Source organism: Anopheles aquasalis, chromosome 3 (assembly GCF_943734665.1).
Source record: "Anopheles aquasalis chromosome 3, idAnoAquaMG_Q_19, whole genome shotgun sequence".
Lineage (NCBI taxonomy): Eukaryota > Metazoa > Arthropoda > Insecta > Diptera > Culicidae > Anopheles > Anopheles aquasalis.
Genome location: NC_064878.1, coordinates 35,534,064 through 35,559,063, shown reverse-complemented (window position 1 = coordinate 35,559,063; position 25,000 = coordinate 35,534,064). Strand labels below are relative to the sequence as shown.

Sequence of the window (25,000 nt, the reverse complement as noted above, 5' to 3'; positions counted from 1 at the left end):
ATGAAAGTGAGCGAGAGAGAGCAATAAATTCAAAATATTTCTCCATACGAACAAACGCAAGGCACCGCCAGTCGAAGAGGACCACAAACAAGCCTTGAGCTTGCTGAACCTTTAATCGCCTTTAACTGTAAATTAACATATTATATGACAAATATTAAAATCAAATTGACTATGCATTCTATCATCGAGTAATTTGATACGTTTGTAGAACGCGACGTGCGACGCGTCGTTTGATTATTTTCGACATTTTTCTCCGTCCCATCTCCGTCGTCGTCGTCGTCGTCTTAGTAGCCATCTCACCTTCGCTCGCTTGCTCTGCTCTCGCTCGTTGGCAGTTTGAAAAATCGAATAAAAACGCTTCAACGATTCGGTTGGTTTGAAGTGGCCTGTCATTATTGTCAGGCCGATCGCAGCAAGCCGAGGTAGAGACTCCGGGAGGGACCTCAACCACCAACCACCTCGGGGTCTCTGAGCGGCGGTAGGGATAAAGGTGACATGTAGACAGGTGGTTATACTCCTGTGCTCTTCCCTCCATCCTTCCGCCTGATGTCCGCCAACGCCGCGCTATTCCAGACTCCCACGAGAGGCGGAGGTCGTACGCCATTTGGGATTCCTTCTTCACGTGGTTCTCGCTGTGTTTGCTTTTTGTAGCGACTCTTGGTGCTCAACCTTTTTTTTTCTCCTCGGCTAGAAGCCGTGACTAAAAGTGAAAGAGAGAGGGGACAGTGTGTTTGCTTTATGACGCGCCACCGGGATCGTTGGCTGGCTGGATTATTGTCCATAATCTTCTTCGAACCGCTTCAGAATGGTTCTTCTTCCGTTCTGGCGATTTGGTCTCAAAGGGTCTCAAAGAGTTATCTATCGCTCATTATCTCTTTGAAGTTAAGCTCTAGCCCGGCCGGTCGGCCAAAGCGAAGGCTAATCTCGGGCTCAGCTAAATAGTCACCATCAGCGGTGGATAACGAGATCACCTCTCGGGGGATAAATTTCGGAAATGAGAGAAGCCGCCAGAAGAGCAGCAACAAGATGCGCCGTTGGTTGGTCAGCTTTTCGAGGGTTCTTGGCTCGAGCCAGGAAGTAGATGTCCCCCCAACTTCCCTTCAATTCCACGCCCTTTACGGCTTCTAATCATTAACACGTCAACCACCGCCATCGCTGACCGACGGCTAGAGATTCGTTTTTCTGGAGTTTGGTTTTTTTTCGCTCCCTCTCTCCCAATTGTTTGTTTGCTCAAGTCTCCAACTTGTTGCCTTTGTTTCGTATCCGATCTCCTCCCGCGGCAACGGAAATACTCCACCGTAGTTCTCCCCCCTACGAAAAAAAAAAGACGACCGCGGCCATTAGATTCATTATTTATTTAGACCCTGTTGTTGTGCGGAGCGCACGGTTGTGGTTTGTCCCGGGACCGGTCCCGGGGATTCTTCTTCTCCTTCTTCAATGTTTCACTTGATTATGTCTATTAGAGCACTGGGACGACCCCGACGAGTGGTCGAATTTGTTTGCGTTTTTCGTGTTACTTTCTGTGGCTGCGGAGGAGGAGAAGGTTTGGTTTGATCACTCATCAGGCATCATCGGTGGATGACGGTTTTTGTGACCGTCGTCTCTCTTTTACCCCGTTCGGGGGTACGATTTCAACTGAGCAAGGAGAAGAAAGAGAAGAAGAAGAAGAAGTTGCCAGTGGACAGAGCAACACGAAACACGAAGCCGGCTCCGGGACCGGTCTCCAGTCCCCAAGAGGGGTCCGACCAAAATGGTGTTGATGTGAACGAGAAAAGAGACAATATTTGACGGCATATTAACACTCCGTAAAGATTATTACAGACGGATGAATGCGAAATGATCGATAGGTGGAGAGAGAGAGATCGGATCTTCGGGCAGACAAGCAAAGACCGCCCTGGTCCTGGTCCTGGCCCCCTGGCCCCCTGACCGAGACTGATGGCCGATCTCTTCTCGATTTGCTGTCATCGATGGCACCGGGGCGTGGGATGGCAGCGATGGTCATAATAATTTAATTAAAATGTGAACCCGTTGCGGTTTCGCGCCGATGACTGTGGGCTCCCCACAGGTGGCTGGCCAGGGTCCGGGTCCGGGCTGCGAAGTTCAATGGTTTCGAGTGGTTTTTTGATGAATGTTTTTTTTTTTGGTCTCTTCTCTTTTCGCTTCCCCCGCCATTTTTTCACAGCTGCTTGTTAGCGGAGGACAGACGACAACCGCAAGCTCCCAGTCACCGATCTCAGCCACGAACGCACCATCGCTGAGCCCCGGTGGTTCGGCCACCGGTGCCCCGTCCGGTGCGCTCAGTCCCGGGGCCGTCTCGCAAACCTCGCAAAACAATGCTACCGGCGGTCCGACGACGTCCTGCTGTGAGAACGGTCGTCCGATTATGACAGATCCCGTGTCCGGCCAGACCGTTTGCTCCTGTCAGTACGATTCGGCGCGGTTGGCCCTCTCCGGCTACTCGCGGATTCCCACCGGCAGTGTCGGGGTCTATGGCACCCCTTACCCCTCGACGGAGCAGAATCCCTACCCCAGCATCGGCGTGGACAGTTCTGCCTTCTACTCCCCACTGGTAAGTGCCATCAATTCTAACCTTTGCATCAGATTCTACTTTTATACTACCTCTCCCCCCACCCCCTTTTTGCATACGGCATCCAATACTTTACACGCTGAACCGTGAGCGTCCACGAACGACACGACTTTCCGGATCCTCGCGTGAAACGTGAAAGTTGTGCAAAATCCTCACAATTCCTAGTGCCGCGCGCGCGCCAAGGCACTTAATGAGCCACTCGCCTACTTCGTTATTCCTGTCACGGAACCACTCACCGACCGCTTGCTGCTTGCGATCTCAGCACACCGTTCTATACGGGCTGGAAATGGTTTGTTCACGTTTTCACGCGTGTTCGTGGCGCAGGAAAAGCAGGCGCTGGACCACCAACTCGTCATCTTAAGCCGGTACGCCTTTCCCGGTCCTTCATCGACCGCGACTTTTATGATGGATCGACGCACAAGAGCGCACGGTTGTTTACTATAAAACGGGCGAGGTTTTAATGGTTTCCAGCGCAACAACAGACACTGCGTTATTTCCATTACTGCTTGCTGTGATTGTCACTTGGCCACAGCTTCGATCGTTCGTTTACATTTGATTTTCATTTGAACTGAAAGGATGGAGCAGCATGAATGCATCGCTGACCGATTGTCCAGATTATAAGAATCAAATCGGTGGCAATTTCTACATTCTAGAGACCACAGTATAAAAATCTAGCCCTAGAATTTGGTGAAGCCAGATTGACAGTTTGTCTGCTTCAACAGAGCAGTTACGGGACGTTTCTCCTTAGATTCTTCTAATCTATATGAAGACCGACAGAACTCCAGACGAGCACGAGTAATCCCGTGTAATTCTGTATCGCCACTAGGACATTGCTGGCCAAGTTATGTGTACGGTGTGTGGTTGTAGCGACAGATTTTCCGACACCCCCAGCAACCAGCACATGCGCATGCTGAACAAAAACTCAACTTTCCAACACCCGGTCCCGGTTCCCGAGGTTTCTCAAATATCACTTCTAATGTGGCGAGCTGCAAAAATGCACTCTCCAGCACACAGGGGCACGAGAACACTTTCTCGCTGCGTCTTCAACACCTCACTTCCCGAGTAGTGGCCACCCGAAGCATAAGCATAGTAGCTGTTCGGTTCGGACCGGACCGGACCCGATCGTTCGTTCGCTAGCTCTTTTGTCGCGTCCTGGAGTCCTGGAGCTTGTCGCCGTGGTCGATGCCATGTACTTAAAATAAATGTATAACAAGATGTAAATTAAACCCCTTTTGCTTTAAATATGAAATTACCCACGGGCTTCCTTTGGGGGGCTGCAACTTTGGCTGCATGTTTCGTGCACGTCTCAGTTGTGTGAGTCTCAGTTGGCCAGCACAATGGCGCAAGGCGAAGCAAAATAGTGGCGACACGGGGACGGCATTAATGTTCTACCTCCCTGTGTGGTGTATCAGTAGTGAAACCAACCACCATCACCATCGGTCTAGGAGGCTATGGCGTGCAACATTCCTTCGACCGACCAACCGACCAACCGACCGTGTTGGTTGCATGCACACAGCCATGTGTACGAGCGGTTAAGATACTTTGTCGATGTTTCCCGGGAGTAAGCTCTTTCATCGGCACACGGCATCGCCTAGCCTGCTGCGAGCGAACTCTGGGTCTTGAATTTAAGAAGATTACCGGTTTCAATTTCAGAGTAGATGTGTGGTTTGTTCGTCCATATCGCAGTAGACCGCAAACTATCCGAGCCATTGTGAGGAGAAGCAGGAGGACCTCTGCTATTTGCTTCTACAAACATTTGATTACCAGAACCACGAGTTTCCGATCACGAGTTGCCGAAGAGACAAAATGAAACGACGACGATGAATTGGGTGGGAATATTACGAACATCATTACATCATGCCGCTTATTTTTTACAAACCATTATCGCATTAAAGCACTTGCGGTGATTTGTGATGTAACTGTTTGTAAGCAGCTTAAGGGGATGTTTAGAAAATTCGTTAAAGAAATTTGCTGCTAGCATAGAAACAAATGTTGACCCACGTCGAAAGTCCAACGCTTTACAGCTCATAGAACTCATTTGGAGAAACGTTTGACAGCACGACTCGCACGACGGCAGATAATTGGACACATTTATGTTTTTCGACGGCTATCTACAATCACCCTTGCCACCGTGGCATTCTATTCACGCGCGGCTATCGACGGCAATCGACGGCATATGGCATCGGTTTGCTGACGAGAAGTGGCTTATCAGATCAGCGGTAAATCGGGCACCATGCTGTGACACACTCGTTGAGTTATGGAATTAATTCCATCCCCTCGGATCGATGTCACTAAATGAAGCATAGCCAAAACAAATCAGAACAAATGTTGCCCCAGTTTCATCGTCGTCCGCGGCACATAGCGAAGGCCTTGGACGTCTCGTTATGCCGGGAATCCCCGATTCCATCTCGCTTCCGAAGCGAAAGATAACCTATTAACTAATTATTTCAACCCAAACGCGGACCGGATAGCGTGCTGACGTGTGGTGACCGATAACGTCAGTAGTCATCATCATACGGACGCTGACGCACCGCAATAACCTTTCCAGCCAGCCAGCCACCATCTCCCCGCTTGTCCCGGATGAAGATATGTTTGTCAAGCCCTCGGCGCGCTCCGTACGGGCTGAAGTAATGTCAAATAAGCGGCCTCTGATTATCGTTTCGCCATAATTATGTCGAAACACGAATAACGCTTTGGCAACACTTTGCCGGTGAAAGTCGGACACAGATTCTTATCACCGGTGTTGTGAGCCCTACGCCCCTTGCACGATGTCGTCGAATGTCTAGAATAGACCGCGACTGTTCCGTTCCGGTTTGTGGAGTGGTTCACATCAACAAAGTGTCTCGGGCGCAGTCCACGCGGTGATAAACACTTTTTCCGTTCTAATGTGCCCTCGTTCAGTTTCTCAGCTCAAATAGCCACAAATGTGCCACTAATGGATACTCTACCGCTGCTCAATTTCAACTTCAAAATGGAGTCCTCTGGCTGTACGATATTATTAATAACCAGCACCATCGTCAGCAGCAAATCGAAGCAAGCGAGTTGCTTCACCCAAAAGCCCCATTGGTGATGGTACAGAAAAAGGCAATCAAATTCGACCCCGATTGCAGCACTTTGATATCACCGATGCTCTTATTTTCTTGTTTGCTTCAAAGGACCGGCTGGTAGGCCAGGGTTTGATATTGATGGTAGCGCATTTCATTACCCAAAGTCCTTACACCCAAGGGTGGTGGTGGAGCGCTGGGGTTTCTATTTTCCACATTCATATTACTGTATGTTACGTTATCTTCACTATATCGGCCCCGACTCACACATACAGCACCACACCGAGCAGACCGACCAGAACCGTCGGCTTACCGAGAACCTGAAGAGTGCTTGACATATCTTGACAGCGAACATCGGAAATCAATCGATTCCGAAGTGCGGAGTGAAAAAGCTCTTTCCGGAGTCTAAGGCTCACCTGACAATGTCTGCATCGAGCAGGCTGCTGCGGCCGTTGCTTTTGGCAACTCTTTTCCACGAGGCTTTTCAAGCTAGTCAGCACACACATTTGACAGCAAACATGGGTCTTTCCGCGATGGGTCTCGTTCATTTGTTTTCCTAGCCAGCATATTTGCAGTATTTCGGGAAAGGGTATGAGAGAATCTAAATAAGAGAAACATTTAGAAAGGGTTGCAGGACGCATGTTTGTTAGGCTAATTCTACACATCGCATCGCGACATCACAAGGAAAGGTTCTTTAAAAATTCTTTATATTGTTCGCGGTGATATACTTTACTTGAAACATACAAAACATACATAATTTTTGTAAAAAACTTTTCGATGTTGCGGCACCTACTATGATGCAACCGTCTGTCAAATTTTTTGTCAGAAAAGAATTGCAAAACACAGTAGCTCATTTTTTCCAAATCGCAAGAAAATTATTTTTTAGCGTGCGCGGAATCAAAGGAACCTAAGAGAAGAATCCAAGAAGCCTTCAAAAGACCACTTCTACCGACCGCCAGTATCGATGGCCGGACCGGACGTACCGCGAATGGCCGGCTCCTCACTCTCTTTCTCTATATCTTTATCCCGATCGATCAGATCGGTGCAATAGTGCGGCGATAGTGAGTTTATTTAAATTCATTAGCCGCACCGCGTCGAGCGAATGCAAAGAATTCCCTCTTTTTTGTGCCACAAAATTTTCCGCCACTTTCGCAACGCCCTGTCCCGATTCCGACACTGCAACCGAGGGTCAATGCCGAGTGGCAAACATGCAAAAGAATTCTTTCCTGTGCCCCGAACCCCTGGACCCTTGACAAGAAGACACCCAGTTGCTGGTGCTGCAGAAGAGTCCTGGTGTTGTTGTTGTGGGGCAGCAGAAAAGCAAGTTTTTAATTTTTCTCCAGTTACGCAAGTACAACGCATCACACAGCACAGTGCACACGTACACACCAGGAAGAGAGCACTCATACAGCGGGTTCGTAAGGTGAGAAGATGCCGTACACCTTCAACAACCGACCGACCGGCTCCATAGAACGGTGTACGATCGGGAACGCAAAATTTATGGTACGACAGAGCGACCGCGGTCACAAGGGGGGTCCGTGCTCCGGACACAGGACCGATCCGAAAGCGAGACCGCAGAGCAGCGTTGGAGAGGGGTGGAGTGCGGCGGAAGGCGACGGAAAACAAGATTAAGAGAGTGAGGCTAGTTACAAGCACGAAAACAATTTTACTTAATTATTCGCCCGGACCACCACCAAAACTTGGCTGGCTGGCTGGCTGGCAAGACAGCGAAAAAAGGGGTCAATACCAAAGGTCTGGCTGGCTGACGGGGCACCTTGATCTGCTCCCTTGCAAACGGACGGAGGGACGGACGGACGCAGGAAGAGGCCGCCGACGTACGAGCGAGCTAAACATATCGGAGCCAAATTTATTTGCTGAGAATAAAATTAATTGACAGTTTCATTTTATCTAATTTCAAATTTACTTACGTCGACCGCGTGCTCCTTTCGGGATTCGTTCGCCGTTCGTTCCGACCGTGAAATCTTCTTTCGCTCGCGATTCACCTTTTATCCGCCAGCCCAGCCAGCAAACAACAACAGACACGAAAAAACCCTTCACGATCGCAGCAGTCCAGCAGCAGGCGATGGCTATTGGTTTGTTGGTCTTTTTTTTTGGAGGTGCGTTGTGGTTCGATAGAGGAACGACTCATTTAAATTCATTCATCGGCACTCCATACGAGGTGATATTTTCCCCCGGCCGGCCTCCGGTTCTGGAGGATTTCGGCTTGTCGTCGTCTTCGTCACCTCTTTGTGCTGCGGAAGAAGACCGCAAATCAGGTCGTCTTTACGGAAGGTTAATCGGGGACGTGGTGTGCAGTGTGTCACCACACCACACAGATCGAATCGCAGAGCATCCGCCGAGGTGGCCAACTGGCGAGGCGCTAAATGAAGAGTTTGAAAAATATTGGTTCACTCTTCGCGTCCGCGTGGCCACACATGGGCGCGTAGGAGCAGCAGCACCGGCAGCAAAGGGAAAAAACGTATCATTAACAAGTTTTATTGATGGTGTCGATGGCTGGGCACCGTCAGGGGGATCGTCACCACTGCCACCTTGAAGAGTTGAGTCTGGTGGAAGGCTTCTGTGGAAGGAGAAAATAACGAGGTGTAATAATGATTTCGAAATTTTAATATTCCGAAATCAGCCTCTGGCAATGTGGACAGCGCGCGTTGCTGCCACCCAGGGCGGCCTTTCTTTAGCATTATTTCCGAATTCGGGGGCCCTCTCAACATGACGTGTGTGTTCCTCTCGGTTCCTCTCCGTTCAATGGTACCTGGTGTTTGGGTTTTATGTGCCGGTCTGGCCGGCCGGTGGTCCAGGGGACCTTACAGGGCGACAACTTTCAACCCAAAAGAACACCCACACACAGGGACAAGCTCCAACTCCACGGAGACGGAGTGGCCAATTAAATATAGCCAGCCCAGGGCTACCGACCGCTGATGGCCGCGGCTATGCAAACCACAAGTCGTCGTCGTCGACGAGCAAACGAAGTCGTATCCATCATGACCAATTTTTATCACCTCATGTCGACGCGGAGGGCCACCTACGAAATTCACGGGACGTGATCCCAAACCTCACTTCAATGTCGACCGCGGCCCCGGCTCTCTCGTGTGGGCAATTAATGTTGGATGAAAACAAGGGAATTAAAGACATGATCAACGAGAACCGTTAGGGAAAAGAGGGGGAAACGCCGGGACCCTTCCCCTCCTATCATTAACACACAACGTTTGGCTGGCAAACGGGTTCGTCTTGTGGTTTTTCGCTCCTTGCGGCTTGTGGCCCACGAAATATCTCGAAAGAAGCGCCAAAAGAAGCTTCAAATTAATCTCAATTTGCATCTCAATTGAACGCAGCCAAGCGAATCAGACACACTAAACGCGTCCACGGCGACTGACATTAAGTGAAATCAAAGTTTCATCGTCAAACTTTTCGTCTCGTCTGCCAGTGATGAGTGGCCAGTGATAACGCTTCTCGTGGATGCTCTCGGATGCGTAGTACGAACGATCTAATCATATCGAACCTCGCATCGAACGATAATTTCGAGCTAATTACTTTACATTCGATCAAACAATTTAAATTCCTGATCATCCATTACGCGCACGATGCGATGGCCCTTGTTCCGTGTTCCGTGAGCCACACATGGCCACAGCTCGATCGATACATTAGAGGGGACAACAAAGCGGAATGAGATGATAGCCGCGCTTGCGCGTTCGGTTCGAAGCTGGTTCGAAGGCCGCGATCGCGCCTCAAAGTGCCAAAGTAATGCCTTGCCAATGCACAAGAATGTAAATTAATCCTCGCTCTGTCCCCGATCCCGATCCCGCCCGCCCGAAAAGGTGCTAACAAAACTTGGGGACATTGGACCCGCGCAGAGAGGATAAATATAGCCCGTGGGATGCACATCGCAGCAGGCACCGGAAACACCTCACCAACATAGGTGACTTGGATGCGACCTGGTGGAGGCAGTGTATGAGCCGTTGCCGAGCCGTTGCCGAGAATTGATTTAAAAAATTCCAGGAACTCGGCACGGTCACAGGACGACCACCGGTCTGAATAGTTTTATGCGTCTTATTTTTTCCGTCCAGTTGTTGTTTTTTCCCTTTTTTTGCTGCTGCTGCTGCTGCTTGAGGTGTTCGTGAGTGAGTTTTGTTCCATTGTTTTCGCGGTTTACGCTCACGATTGGCAAGCGACGGCCACTGGGCCTTCTCGCCTTTTTCGCGTGTCGCGAACCCGAGGGATACCAATTCAGATAGTTCACACCGATTGTGTGAAGCCGGCAATATAAAATGTATAGAAATCGTATTTGTAATCTCTCTCCACTTCACCCAGTGGCCCAGAGGGACGGTGACCACGTCCGAGACGACGACCGGGTCCATATTATCGATGAATCGGGATAGACCGATCCAGCCACCGGGAGACAGTGTTGGGTTCCTTTCCGTCTTTCGCTAAATCCATTCCTCACCTTGGTTGTGGAATGTCTCATCGTTCCCCCGAGAAAAAAAAAATTCACTGAACCGAAATGCTGGAAAAGAAGACAAAAATCGAGGAAATTTAAATATTTTATGAAAAACAATCGCCAGCCACATCAGGGCGCTGCGGAATGGCCCGGTGGTGGTGGCAATGAGGTTGCTTTGATCTTTCATCTGCACTGTTGTTGCTGCTCCTTTGCGCAATCACTCGCTTCCAATGTGTTCTTCGATCGGAGAGACGATCAGGTTCAACCACACTTTCACTGAGCACTTGGCCAACTTTTTTTTCCTCTTATTTTGGTTGCTACACAAAAAGGTGTCCAAAGGTTATGCTACTCTCATTGCGGGCCATTTTCAAGTTTAGTTATGTTGTTTGCTCCAGGACGGCGTCAACCGGCGATGCACGGTTCGGGTTGAACCAGATATCTAAATCTGCTCGTGGCCAAGCGTATTTATGAATGGAGTGATCAAGCTGAATCCACTCGAAGTTCGTGCAAAGTGTCGGCCATGAATGGTCACCACCGATGTTGTTGTTGTGAAGGGCGCTTTGCGGTGGCTTCGCGAGGAAATCATTTAAAAAGAAAAATTGCCTCTTCGTCGGTTCGAATGATTTTCCTGCGGCGATAACGGCCGACGGGGGTCAGCAGCAGCAACAGCAGCAGCAGCAGACATGTTCCATCGAGCCACCGCGTGGAGCAGACTTCTGTCACCATGTGGCCATGTTGCCATGCAACATGGGCCTGCTGCCGTTTGTGACATGCTTCGGACCTCTCCTTTATCCATACCATTTGAGATACAAAATGCAACGAACTGGCAGAATAGGGAGGTACCGTACCTTACCGATCGCACCGGCGGACCGTGTGCTGCTCGGTTCTTTGCATTTGTTTCTTAGTTTTCTTTTACTATATTTATCGGTTTGGAAATGCGTGAAATCTGTAGTGCCATAAATTGCCACTTTGACTGGTGGCCAGAATTTACTGCTCTTGCGCAAACGAGGCTAGGCTGCTGCCTCAGATCCGCACCAAGTCGCCAAGGCAAACGAGCAAACGCTGTACGCTTTTCCTTGGCCAAAACGATCTCACACGATCTCGAGCAACTATCGAGAGCGATACGACATTGACGGTTCTGGGGCCCTCTATGTGTTTGTGGCTTTATTTATTTTGACAAGGCCTACAAATTGGAAGTACATTGTTTGTTAGCCGAGAGAGCATAATGATTATTCCCGGGCAACATCAGGGGACTGTGTCTGCGATCGTCTTCGTCGTCGTCACTGGGACTGCGGGAGCTACACGTTTTCGATTCACGATAAGAGTGCAAATAATAAGCACTCGTATTATTGGAACTCGTCTTTCAATTTACTTGACATTTAACGTTGAGTTGCAGCAACAACAGAGCTCGACGAGACAATTATCGACGAGCGCACGAGTTCTAATTCTTCGTTTTAATGTTTCAAGCACATCCGTTTGAATAGATGAACTGTGGCTTTCAATATTTGATAACCTTTGGTTTGGAGGTTTGAAAAGGTTTGAAGAAGAAGGAACGGAAAGGGATCGGAATTTGCAACGCAATAGAATACCTTGGCATCTGCTTGCGAAGCTTGAGAAAAGGGTGAATCTAATTATCTTCCAACATTCTCATTATGCTACTGGTATTGGTGCTTGTGATCATTATTTCACTTCTCGACTTGTCCCTTACCGAAGGGGACCGAGTAGCTCCATTGGCTCCATTGGCTCCATTAACCAAACAAGGAGAGGTCCTTCTGCTCGGTTAATTTCAAATGTTCGCTCTCTCTCTCTCTCTCTCTCTCTCTCTCTCTCCCCCGGGCTGGACGATAATTATGATAAGCGATAAACGTATGCGGGACGAATGGAGTGCAGTCGATTTTCGAAAAAGCTTCGCGGTTTGTCGGGATGTTTGTGCAGACAACAGTGCAAATGTGAAAATGTGTACCAGCACATGCAACGGTCATCAATCAAACAGTCAGAAACCGCACAGTGTGGAGCGTAGCAGCTGCAAATGAGTGACAAATTTGGAACTCTATTCTGACTCACCAACATAGAGGGTTCACCAACCAACAGGACAAGAATGCGAAAGGCTCCAACGCAACCTCGTTGAACCTGGTTGACATCTAATTAAAAAATGGCCAACGGTATAACTCCGGAATGTGCCAACCAGTGCTCCGTACATCAACCAAAGCGATTTGTGCGCCACTGTGCGGGTCTTGATCAAGTTGTAAAACTAATCTTTTCAACACTCGTTTGAAGTTTTTACGAGATTGTACCCTGCGGTGGTGGTTCCGTTTGTTTTTGCTTTTGCTGCCAGCTCCTTGACTCTTTCATGTTTTTCCGCACGAATAAATGGCACCACGAAGCAGAAGCAGAAGAAGAAGTAGTGCTCCTTGAGTACGTGTGTTGGCAATTATAATGCTTGTGGTAACGCCAAGCACCAAAGCAAGGGACACACCACCCCTGACCCCCCCCACCCCCTTTCGCTCCAGCAGTCGTTGAATAAATCGCGCAACGAATGCTTTGAAAGCTTAATACACATGGTCGCATACTTAATGTCACGCTGATATTGTCATTAACACAATATAAATTCCGTTACTATCATCATAATTCAGAGCGGTTGATTTCTTGTGCTTGTGTTCGCTGTTCACCTGTGGTGCTTCATTCATACGTTCGCGTTTACTCGAAAGGGGGAACTGCAACAGCACCCGCCGGGGGATGGGTATCGGTGGCTACCGTTAGTCCAGCCGGTGTGTGTTGAGCGATTTATTTCGCGTCTCCATTTCACTGTTCTGCTCCATCATAGTGCCACCGCTAATGCCATCGCAGTAATCTGGGCTTTCATCCCAGGCAGCAGCAAACAGTTATGACGGTGTCGATCGTTAAAAGGTGGTGCAGCAGCAGTTCCTGCAACCATGGAAACGCATCGCAATATAGACTTTTGAATTTGAAAATGAACGCGTTTTTTTTCAACGCAATTTTATTGTCTCGAGAAGCTTAAAATGTTGAGTTCTCGGTGTAACGCCCGGGAGTCTGGGAGCCGGGGACAGACACATCAACCTTTTTTCAAAACTAACCCCTTGTCTCTCACGCTCTCTTCCTGTCTCTCTGTCTCTCTGTCTCTCTGTCTCTCTGCTTGTCTCTTTTCATTTGCGCATTTGCGGCAAGCTCTTCTTGAATTATGCAATTCGATGAATGTAGAGTAGGATTATGATGGTAATATTAAAAGGATTTAAATTCGGAAACCCCGGCCCGGGGGTTTTATCGCCTGATTTATGCACAAAAGTTTTTCAAACGAACACAGTGTGTCCGAAGCATTTCCATCATCACCTGGCCGGCTCGGGGGGGCCACAGGCCTCGTCTAGCCTGTCCGCACGTGCATGGTGGTGGAGAGAGAGGAGCGTTTTTATGGCGCAACTAGCCATGGGTTTTTTATTCCCTTTTATTATCATAACGTTGCCACCTTGCCACCGGGACCAGTGCATTAACGATTGTGGCCAGAATGTTTAGGCAGAAGCACCGGTTAATCTTCCCAAACAACTTTAAGTGTCCATCTTCCCTTGCGGAAAGGGGGATGCTGGCGCATGTAATCGTCACTCAAATTAGCCTCTACAACCTCAAATGATTGGCAATAGCCAATTGAAGCGGATTGCAGCGCGTGAGGCGACTTAGTTTATGCACAAAATTTTACTTTCCGTCCGTTAATGAATCAACATAAACACGGGAAAGAAAAGGAAGGCCACCAGCCTACTAAGATTCTACATTATTTATGAAGCTCGATTCGGGCCCGTCCAGAATAGGGAAAAGGTCTCTCTCTCTCGCTCGTTGGGCCAGGCGTTCTGTGTGGATGAGTGGCCACGGCAAAAGGCCACAAAGGGTTCAATGTATGCGCTTAGCGCCCCGAACAACGCCAAAGGAAGAAAAAACGGCGCCTACCTTGACGTGGCGTCCAGTTTCCCGTACATGGCGATTTCGTTTCATTAGCACCTGCTCTGCCCCGGCCTGCTACGAGCTGTTCCGAATTCCGAATACTGTATTTAGTATGTTTGGACAAACGCACGGGAACATGCACACGCATCGATACCCATAAAAGATGAGCGCATATGATGCGTTAAAAGTATTTCTCTCCATCAACGATGATGTTTTCGTTATGTTTTGCTTACCTCGCATGTCCGCCTGCCCAAGAAGGGGTCCTTCTCCTTCCCCCTTCCCCTCCCATCGGGGGCAAACTGGAGCACCGGCGTGGGAATAGAGACGTGCGTGCGTTTGTGTCAGGAGTGAAGAAGCAAAGTGAAAAGTAAACGGAACGAATATAGGAATTAATAACTTAATTTTTATCGGCGGAACGCCACTTTCCGCCAAGCAGGCCAAGCCAAGTGGAATACCACCAGCCACAGCCGGTTGGCTGGCCGGCTGAGTGAGTGACTGGCAGGCAGGTTGCGTTGCGTAGATCGAGTGCCCCGACTGCCGTTTCCGCTTCTTTGGTCTCCCGTCTTTTCCAACCACCGCCGACAGCAAAGTATTATTCCTTGCGCGCCATTTCATGCGAGTGATACACATTTTTAATAACAAAAAAAACACACACAAACTATCGACATCGGAAACGGCCTCGTTACCTCAGCTTGCCATGATGGAGTTGTACGTTGGCTGCCTGCCTGGTGGTGGTGTACCTTGCGGTTGCTATGCGCGACTCGCGGGGAAAAGCTTTTCCATCCTTCTTCTCGCCGCTCGGAATCGAAATCAATTCACAGCGCCACGTTATCATAAACACGTTAAATATGTCCTCTTCAATCGAGCGCACGCTGGTGCTCTTCTCTCGCGAACGATGCAAACGACATCCATCCCCACGGTGTGCTGCTCATCATAGAAGGCTGGACGATCCCGTCCCGTCTCGACGCCGCCGCAGCAGCAGGAGCAGCAGCATATAAAGCGTTGAGTCGGGGCCATTTGTTGCGTCGACTGATAAATGGATTGCTTCTTAGCTACCGTGTTTCCACCCGGTGCACCAGTCCCTGTCCCAGTCCCGGTCACCGTCGGTCGCTGTCGGAAACAGGAAAATAAATGTATTGCGAATTATCATCATAACGTGTGATAAATAATAACAGAAGGAATAAAATACTCAAAGGCCGCTTGTGGACCTGTTGGCATGATGCGTGTGCCGTTCGTGGACACTCGTGGATGTTCTAAATGGTGTTGGAATTGCCACGGGTCCGTCGGTATCAATGATTAGTTAGTCGCAAAAATAGAAAGCAAATCCTTCCGGCACACTGGTTAGAACCACGATGGAACACTGCAGCTGCAATTCCTGTCAGTACATATCGCTGGTAATTCGGCAATTGTGTGGAGGTCGTGGCCGTTTTTCTCTGCCTCATGCAATGCAGCACTCGCAGGGCGCATACGTGAACGCAGACGGGCAGCCAGACGAACGGACGGACGGACGGATGGTTGTGCTTTGTAACGCCATTCTCTTTTAATACCCTTTTATTGTTGGTTTTATGGCTTGTAAAGGATACCTTCGTATCACCTTGATGGCATTCGGTGGTTTATAATTGAATCATAAAAAATGTCGTACCGATCCTCCTCGGCAGCAGCAGACGCCGCAATTTGAAGTTGTTGGTACGTTATCGTAACTACACTGGTGGTTAAATGGTTTTAAAACACTCTCACACAACGCAGCTGAGAACCTGTTGTTCAACAGAAATTACTTTTGGAACCCAATCGAAGTAGGTTGCTGTTCCCAGAGTGTGGCACTGGAACAAATGGAGGTTAATCGTGTGATCCTCCGTAAAGTTCGCTTTTTGGTCTCTTTTCTACAACATTTTATTGATTGCTATCCACACTGGACGACTGTTTGCTTTCGTTCTTAGGTCGATCAGCAACCAACACATGGTTGGGTGGCTCTCAGATGTATGATAATAATGTTATGCGCGAAGCATATTTTGTTTTAAATAAAATGTTCTAATTAAGCGGTGAATTTTTATCATAATGCGGTCATTAAAAAACATTCGTTAAACGTGGGGATTGGGAGAGGGTCTTTTGTTGTATTCTCGCCTGCGATCTTGCTGCCACCTCGTTCCTCATCGACTCTACACGATGTACGACGACTTTTCACCGATCACCACCGACCGACCGACCGACCGGTGTGTTTATGTATGTTTTAACAGTTTTTTTAATGCCGTTTATGCTGCTTTGTTTGGTTACGGGTTACTGGTGGTGGTTTTGGGCCGTATTTCAGATTCCGGACCGGTGGACGACTTTATGGTCAAGTGATCCATCTTTGTTTCTATAATTAGCGTTAAATGTTGTGAAGCTGGAACATCCCTCCTTTTGAGCTCATTTTTTTTCTCGGCTGATTTCTTCCTTGCTGCAATCTCCCCGCAAACTGTGCAACAAGTTACAAGTGACTGACGTTCCACACGACGTTCCTGGACGCAGCAGAAATGGATGATAATAGGGTAGCGCGCAAGGGCGAGGGCGCAAAATAAACACTGGGAGTATATTTGCTAATCGTAAAAAGTAAGGAAGCAGGCAGCAAACGAGCAATCCAAGGCGCAAGGCGTCTGACTCGAAGTGACTTCCTTCCTTTTCGTTTGTACTGCTGCACTGCACTTCAACAGCAGCAGCAGACATCGTAAATCTTAACGCAACGCTGATGAGAGGGAGAAATGAATCCAGCTAATAAGTTGAGCGAAGCATAAAGACACTCCAGTCACCGTGGCCGTGGCTCATAACTCCATTCGGAACGATCCTACGTGCCTTCCCCACGTGCCTTCCACCGGGAGTTGCGTTGGGTTGCAAACAACAATAAAACCGAATAGTGTTAATTGTTTTGTTTTGTTCGAGCTAATTCAAGAAGAACAGCCAAATGATCATATGTGTGTTAGCAACATCTACTGTTTGGGATTGGATTGTGGGGTGCATCATCGTGGCAAGAAGAAAGCGTCACCTATCAGCGCCTCCGACCAGCGCCGTATCCGTGTGCTCGATCGCTGATCGTTATCATCATAAAAAGAAGCATGTTTTGCTAGACTTCTCTCGTTTACAGTTTGTAGCTTTCAATTCCACAATTCCACACCTCTTTTTTTCGAGTCATTCGGCGGAAATGTTGATGCAAGTACAGAACTAGTGCCAGAGTTTTTCGTCTCTCGGGCGTTTTTTTTACAATTGTAGCGCAATCTTTTCGGGTAGGTCGGGGTTTTTACACACCGAAACCCACCCCAAAACGCTTTTCGTTTTGAACTTGTGGCAACTTTTAAAGGGGATGCTGGGTATTAAACGACCCATTGAGCATCTATTAATGCTCTCTTCCCTCTGCCATTTGTCAGATAATTTCATAATCGCATGGTTAATGAACTTAAAAAGCAGCCTCGAAAGTTTGGTTTCTTAATGGCGAAAAAGTCAAGTAATCGATTTTCGACCGGCTTCTATTGATTCCAGTCATTTACCATTTAGAAAATTTTATAGTGAGCAAAAAAGGCGCAAAAGAAGTTTCTGATAAGTCATTACAAACACGTATTACTTTACGTCGCACTGATGGAACATAACACCTCTTCTGTTGATCAATGCTGGTAATTTCTGATCAATCGCCAATTTCAAAAAGCGCAAATAACAAGAATAAAGATATAAATTTTATATTTGACTGTTTCAAAATAGCTCATTTCAATTATTACAGGACCAATTGATACTGGGTTAGCCACGATCATTTTGCACAATACGTTAGAATGTAACCCCACTCTCAACATTAATTACTATACGTTTCGAAAAGGGTTTAATTTTCTAGATTTTTATGTGAATTTTAATTTCTTGTGTTTTATAACTTTACATGACCTTATCCAAAATTCAGAGGATATTGTGACCGTTACACTATTGCAGAGTTTTTGGTCCCTAAGTAGGCTATAATTTTTATTCAAGCAAATCGCAAACTGCCTGGAATTCGGGGGCCCCAATTGTATCCAAATGGGAAAGATAACCCTGCACAGAACTCTGTAATCACGCCATTCTTCTGTTTCACTCTTTTTTCATATGATTGTTTACTGATCTTTTTCCTCCAATTCTCTCCCTTTCATCTCTCTACAGAGCAATCCGTACGCATTAAAGGATAGTGGGCCAACAAGTGATATGACAGCGTGGACTTCCGCTGGACTGCAACCAACAACCGGGTACTATCCGTACGATCCAACCTTAGCTGCTTACGGGTAAGTGTGACGACATGCAGCTCGTGTGATTTCGGCACCAAACGGCCACCAAATAGCGTATGGCTTAGCCGGGACGTGGTCCCTCTGCAAACGAGTCCTGGGTGGCGAGGGAAAGGACAAATAATTTATCGACGGAAGTTCGACGGAATACGGGAGGACCGAACCCGGGGCGCCGAACGACCGAAAGTCACGGTGTCACGACCCCTTCCGAACCGGGTCTTGGGCGGAATTTCCGGAAGTGGCGGCGAACTCGCAACGATATATCTTTATTCATTCGTCGCCGCTCGCCGCGCCAGTTTTTTGGGGTGCGGTAGTTCGCGGTTTGGATTTGATTCAATTTGGCCACCAGCAGCAGCACCACCACAGAATCAACCACGGCAACACTTCTGGAAAAGTAGTTACTTCCTTCCTGTGCTCACACTCCTGCCGCTGGCTGGCTGGTTGGTTGGTTGGTCTGTTTTATTATTATTATTGTTCATTCGTCCGTACGCCTTTTCGGAGGAGAACGTCCCTCGCTTGGTCACGAGGATATCTTTTTTCTTTTCGTTGTTGGTTTGTATGCTTTCCCCGTACAACCGGTTGGCCGAAGTGCTCTTAGAACCCGACGACGACGACGACAGGATGCATGGGGCCGTCGGTTGCCTACCATTCCTACAATACCATAACTCATGTTCACATGAGGCCACATTATTCGTTTCGTAGCCGGTGGGGTTTGGTTTCGGTTTTTATGATGTGTTCCTTCTGGTCGCCTGTTTGACCCTTACGCCTGCTGCTCAAATTTGTGCCCTTTACGGATAGTAGCGCTGCGTTGTACCGATTTGCTTAAGAGCTTCTTATCTACCGTTAAAAGTTGCGTGACTAAATGCAATATTTTGAATATTGACGCCTTTTGGGTGGCCAATAATCAGGCCTCGCCCGCGTAACGGAAGCGACGCAAAGGATTGTCGGTGGTGGATATTGAGCTTGCGTTCTAGAATTTTGTTACCGTAAACACGTCGTCGACGACTTCCATTGTCGATCAAACGGTGAGTTTGTTTTTTTTTGGTGGATCGCTTTACGTTTGGTTGTGAAAGTCCGCCTCGTGCACGATGGCGCACCGGGCTCGCTGTTGCAACTTTCTGTTGCCGTCGGTTGCTTTGCGCGTTGCTTAAAAAAACAACGGAGCAGCCGCCCTTGCGTAAAAAAAGGCCGTCTGCGCACGGGTCGAGGCAGGCGAGGTCGATCTGGTCCGTAAGATACCCTTCGATCGATTTCTCCGCCGCTCCGCAGGACTCCATATTTGCATGACCGTTAAGTGCTGTTAGGTGAGACTAATTACAGCCGAACAAAAGTCAACATGCAACGTGCGTGCCGAGCAGAGAGAGAGAGGGGAAAAAGAGAAGGAGAACAGCGAAAAACCTTCAACTGCGCAGCGTTCCCCAAAGCGATGCATGAACCAGCTGATAAGAATGGGGCGAAAATTGCAGATGATACGACAAGGGAGAAAAATGCGGAGAGACCCCAGAGCCCGTAGTCTGATAATCGGTTTGCGGACGGAAAGGAAAGAGAGGCGCACGGGCGTTGCGGTTGCAATTGCTCGAAATACCTCGCCAGTGACCAATGTCCAGCTGAGAGCTCAGGTGGCATTTTGACCATGGAACGCCATCGCCGCCTGGCATGCCTTCATAGTGGCGTGAGCTGGCACCTGTCTAAATTTCGTGACAATTTTCCGTTTTTTTTGCATTGCTTCCCTCCACGAAGAAAGGGCAAGATGCAGACGGCTTCCGGTTGCGATCTCCGATAACGGGGAATGTACAAACATATGTTGAAGCCTGTGTAATGTATGTATCGATCAAAACGCTTGAGAATGCACCTCACTTCTCACACGATCGTCCCGGACCATCGAGGCATCGCCTGATCCACACTGCAACGTGTAACAAAGGATTAATTATGCAATTAATAAGTTTAAGTATTGTTCACATTGTGTATGGTTTCGGACGATTCCCGGACTCGTTCGTTTGGAAACGATTTTGTAAACTCATAGTAAATCTTAATGCCGTGTGATCATGCTATCGCTACTAGGCGCCATTATGCTATTGTGGCACGCAGCCTACTTTGGAGTGGCTCCTTTGACTTCAATAAAAATAATTTGTTTCATTTAAGTGTTTCGTGATCTTGAGTGAGCTCAACCTGTAGCCACTGATCGCAAACGCGAAAAAAGAAGCATTTGTGACCCACATACGTTAATCAGACTGAGGAAGGGTAAAATATTCCAACCCCGGGGATGCTACCGTATAATCAACGATTGTTATAAAACGCAATGCGTGAACAACGATACCACCTCCCATGACGTGGTTATTTCCATATAAATGCTATCCACACCATGGTTGGTCACACTGTTGGCCCACCCACGTACAAGTGGCCACTAGACAGTGATAATTTCTCCTACTGCGAGTTCAGGATGAGTTTTACACATTCAATCCGATCCGATTCCATCGCTTGTTGTGTTGCTGCTGTTGCGGACTGGAAGAATGAAGTCTCTCACTCTCGACTCGACATCCATAATCAGGCAAATTATGCATCACAATCACTTGCCTACCCCACCACGGGGCGTACAAATTTGCAATACTGGTGCTGAGCGCTCATACCGATCCCGGAACACAAATGCGCCGCGCCGAACGGAATGGAGGTGCGTAGAGGTTGTAGACAGGGCCCGGCCAGGAAGGCTATGTACATTTAATTTTTAATTACACACCTCGGCCACTATCAGACGCATCAGACGCAGCGGCACAATTGCACTGCAAGCGCCGCTGAACCTCATGGGCAACAACGAACCATAAAAGCGCCAACGAGAGACGGCGACTCTCTAAACCGATTCCAGTGAGAGAATCATTTTGAATAACATATGAAGCCATTATGTTGCCCACCGGGTCCACGCTGGAGAGTCGGAAAGGGGCCTCTTTCTCCCTTCCCTTTTAGCGTGACGACCACCGAGGCCGCCACCACTGTCCTGCATACAATGAGCATAGGGAATGCAGTTCCGAAAGATCTACAGATCGAAATGAGGCACCTGAGCGTGCGTGCGTGCGTGCGGGAGTCCCCATGCGTCTGGTTTTGGAATGAAATTTATGGAAGCACCTAGCAGGAGGTGGGGAATCCAGCAACTTGTTTACACCACATAGATTGCCGGTTGTTGTTGTTGATTATTATGATGCTTTCGAGAGAGGCAGAGGCAGAGGCTGGTTCTGGTGGACTGATTAATGGCCGACACTGTATGGCATTCCGTGGAATATCGTTGTTCGGGGACACAGTTTTCGGTCACTGGTGACACAGTCGCAACACCGTGGTTATGATGGATGATGATGTCACACTGGGAAGTCGCGAATTTCTTGAGTTCTAACCAAAGAGTAGAAAATGCTTCCCATTCGGGAATCGATTAAATACGCTCGGTATGCTAATGGATGGAATCGTCATGGCAACCCCAGCTCACTTCTTCCCCCGAGCTTCAGCCCATCATAAACCGATCTTCTACTCAAGCACGGCTCGGTTCTGGTCGCTGAAACTGTTGATAAAAACATTTATATTGATCTCTCGCTTCTTCTTCTGCCTGGTGGCAGCTGGCGACTCCCCTTGCGCTTCATTTGTGGCATTCTTTCCGAATTACCTGCAATCAATTTAACGATGCTGCTACGTGGTGTGTAGCGCATCGTGTCCTGCGCATTAAATTGGTACTACCATAAATGCAACAATCATAAATCTGCGCACAGCATTGCTCAATCGTTCGTTTCGCTGTTTCGTGTCGTTGCGTGCCTGGAATGGGGTGTGAGGGGAGAACTAACGGGGGTCCTATTTCTGATGCCGCTGGGCCCCAGGTGCGGCGACAAACTCCCAAATTCTCCACTCCAACTCCAACCCACTGTTCCCCTCTGGTCGCTGTTTGTGACCGGATTGCTGGTTATTGGTGGTGGTGGTGGTGGTGGCGTGTTGTCTCCGAAACTGCTGTGTGGAAATCGTGGCGCGTTCGAACCCGCGATTCCTGAACATGCGATTGGCTTTCCGTGATGGTTTGGTATCACTCATTCGCAAATTTTGCTACCGATTTCCCCGCAGTTCTGTTTCATTTCGTTGTTGTTGTTGATCAACGGGGACCGTCGGTGAAATAACTTTTCTCGCCTGTGCCGCGGTTCGGTTGGCGCTTATTTTCGGAAGGTTGATTGGATAAAATTTGTCAAAACCCTAACAACAACAACAGCAGTAGCAGCAGCAAAAAAATGCCATAAGCCTACTGGCCAATATCCGATTTGATTGGGTGTGGGCCCCGGTGCCGGTGGGTGTTTGTTGAACATGCGTAAGCCGAGCTTGTTTGACTTATCTAATTCCATGTGCACATTGCATTAACTGGCTGACATTGACTCTTGCAATACAAATCACCTGATATGATCCAAGTTCGATAAAGATCGAGGAATAGAACAGTACAGTTCCGTGAAGATGTCATCAACACCAACGTCCCACATAGGAGTATTTGAGCGAAAAGCAGATGAAGCTTCCAGAGCATATTGTTTTTTTTGTTTAGAAATTTTGACTTAATGATAATTTTAAAGATTCTACACATGATAGCATTGTAATTCAGAACACTATCAATCGTAACAAACTACTGCTTAGTTTTTATTTTTAGCTGTGAAAGGGTAGTGAACAAATAGCTGAGCTAAGTGCATCGCATCATTCTTGTTGAAACAAAGTATTTATAGTCAAGATAACAGCCAGGTTTTGGTATTCAAATTAATCTACGAGGTTAGTACAATATTTTGCAGTGCTGTTCGTGGTTTATAGTTAAAAAAAACAGTTTCTAATGAAAAAAGAACCTTTGCAAGCTCATATGAAAAATTGAAAATTTCAACTTTAGTTTTCTCAAAACTTAAAAAATATACTACATAAGGCATAGCCAGAAATTCAGCATTTGAAAGAGCAAGGTCTCTAGAATATAAAACCAATCGAAATTATTTCTCCTGGATCCTCTTTACCGACTATTCGATATTTTTGTAAAATTGGGCTCATCATTTTTCGTTTAATTTCTGTATTTACTTGAATTAAGATGCTTTCAGGCAATAGTTGTGCCAGATACTTAAAATATGCTCCAACATTAGCACAACCTTTGGAGTGACATTCCGAAATAGACAAAAGAAGATTTTTAACATTAGATATGCCGGCATTTATGATATTATAATACCTATTTCTACCAGAATTTAGAAAATGCCCGTTACATAAAAATATTCTTTACTCGGTTTATAAGAAGTATTCTCTATGTAGAGCCGTTTGAAAAGTCATAAATACATTTCTGGAAATTAAAAAATATTTTAGCAAGAATGTTGAATTGAAGTGCCCAACGGGTCAAAATGACCGGTCTGATATATCTAGTGTTAAAAAGGAACTTCTACTAATTCAAAGCAGATTTCAAGCACAGATGGATTGTGGCCCGATATCGTCTTAATGAATTCAACGTGGCTAATTATAAATCCTTGGAATCTAGAGAAAATTTCTCTTTTTGGAGTAAGGCTAACTAAATAAGTGAGCGTCCTTCAAAAGAGTTTATTCAAAGAGTTCAACAAAACATTTTTCTTCTACTGTTTTACATCGAATAGCAATCATCTTTATAACGAATAACACCATTATGAGATTTTGATCAGCTTTTACCACAAAAACTCCTCTGTGCGTCCGCTAATGTCGCATTCTAAGGTATAAGGGCTAAGGGAGCCACCAATGAAAGCTCTCTCGCCATCGCCGTCGATCCGCTACGTAGACACGTTCTGCACTCATGTCTGGCGCTGCCTAGCCGATTCCACGGCCATAAATCATGGCCAAAAATTCATCTACTACCGACGACTGGTTTATGGCACGTCCGCTGCAACCCAACCGAAAACACTCAATTATATCCTCCAATCAGAACCAGTCGTACCGAATAATTGTACCGCAATTAAGTGGCAATAGATTTCCAATTCCGATCCTCCGTCTCTACGATTGTGGACACGAGTGTGGATATATAGGATTGGGAGTCGTCGGGATTACCGAATAAATCTTTATCCTTCACCGAACGCTCCCGAGGGCGCGGAGAAAAGAAATAAAAACACCGACAGTCCGACACCCATCACGGTGTACCGGAACGACGACGAAGGAACGACCGACCAACCGGCCGAAAGCGATGGGAATTTGATTTATCGCACTTGTGGAAGTCTCTCTTCCGTCCCCACAAACTTCCCTTTCCTGTCTGTCTTATGAGTTCATTTTTTGCCAACACAGTTCTACGAGACGAGAAGAGGTCCTGAAAGAGACCAGAGACAACATACCGAAGTGAGAGATGTTTCATTGGCGGATTGACGCTTTCTAGTTTTCGATTCGGTCCGTACAAGTGGGTAAACAAGCGGACCCAATCATATTTATGGCCAAAACGGTCCTACGTACACCTTTTAACGGCCATTCCCGGTCCGGCCCGGAGTCCGGCCATCGGATGATGCTGAATCAGCCCATCAAGCGCCGTGCCTGTCGGACTTCATGAAAACATGTACAATAAACACGCGTAGTAGTATCGCAGCAGTGCTAAGATAGTACGAGATGGTCCCATCTTCACCGGGACCTCCATCAGACACCAAACGAATATCGGAAGGGAAATTTATCGGTCTAGCACCGTTTGAAAAACGAGACATTTCAATTCCCTTCCCAATGTGTTCCG

General features: G+C 47.6%; 1 protein-coding gene across 2 annotated transcripts in view; it reads left to right on the top strand.

Annotated features, from left to right (window-relative positions):
* The window catches only part of LOC126579060 (homeobox protein caupolican), a 64,992-nt gene that overhangs the window by 12,818 nt on the left and 27,174 nt on the right, over positions 1-25,000 (top strand). For both annotated transcript variants that reach the window (XM_050242305.1, XM_050242304.1), the window contains exons 2-3: positions 2,183-2,569; positions 18,179-18,297. In XM_050242305.1, the coding sequence (XP_050098262.1) occupies positions 2,183-2,569; positions 18,179-18,297 (506 nt within the window). The remainder of the gene's footprint in view (positions 1-2,182; positions 2,570-18,178; positions 18,298-25,000) is intronic.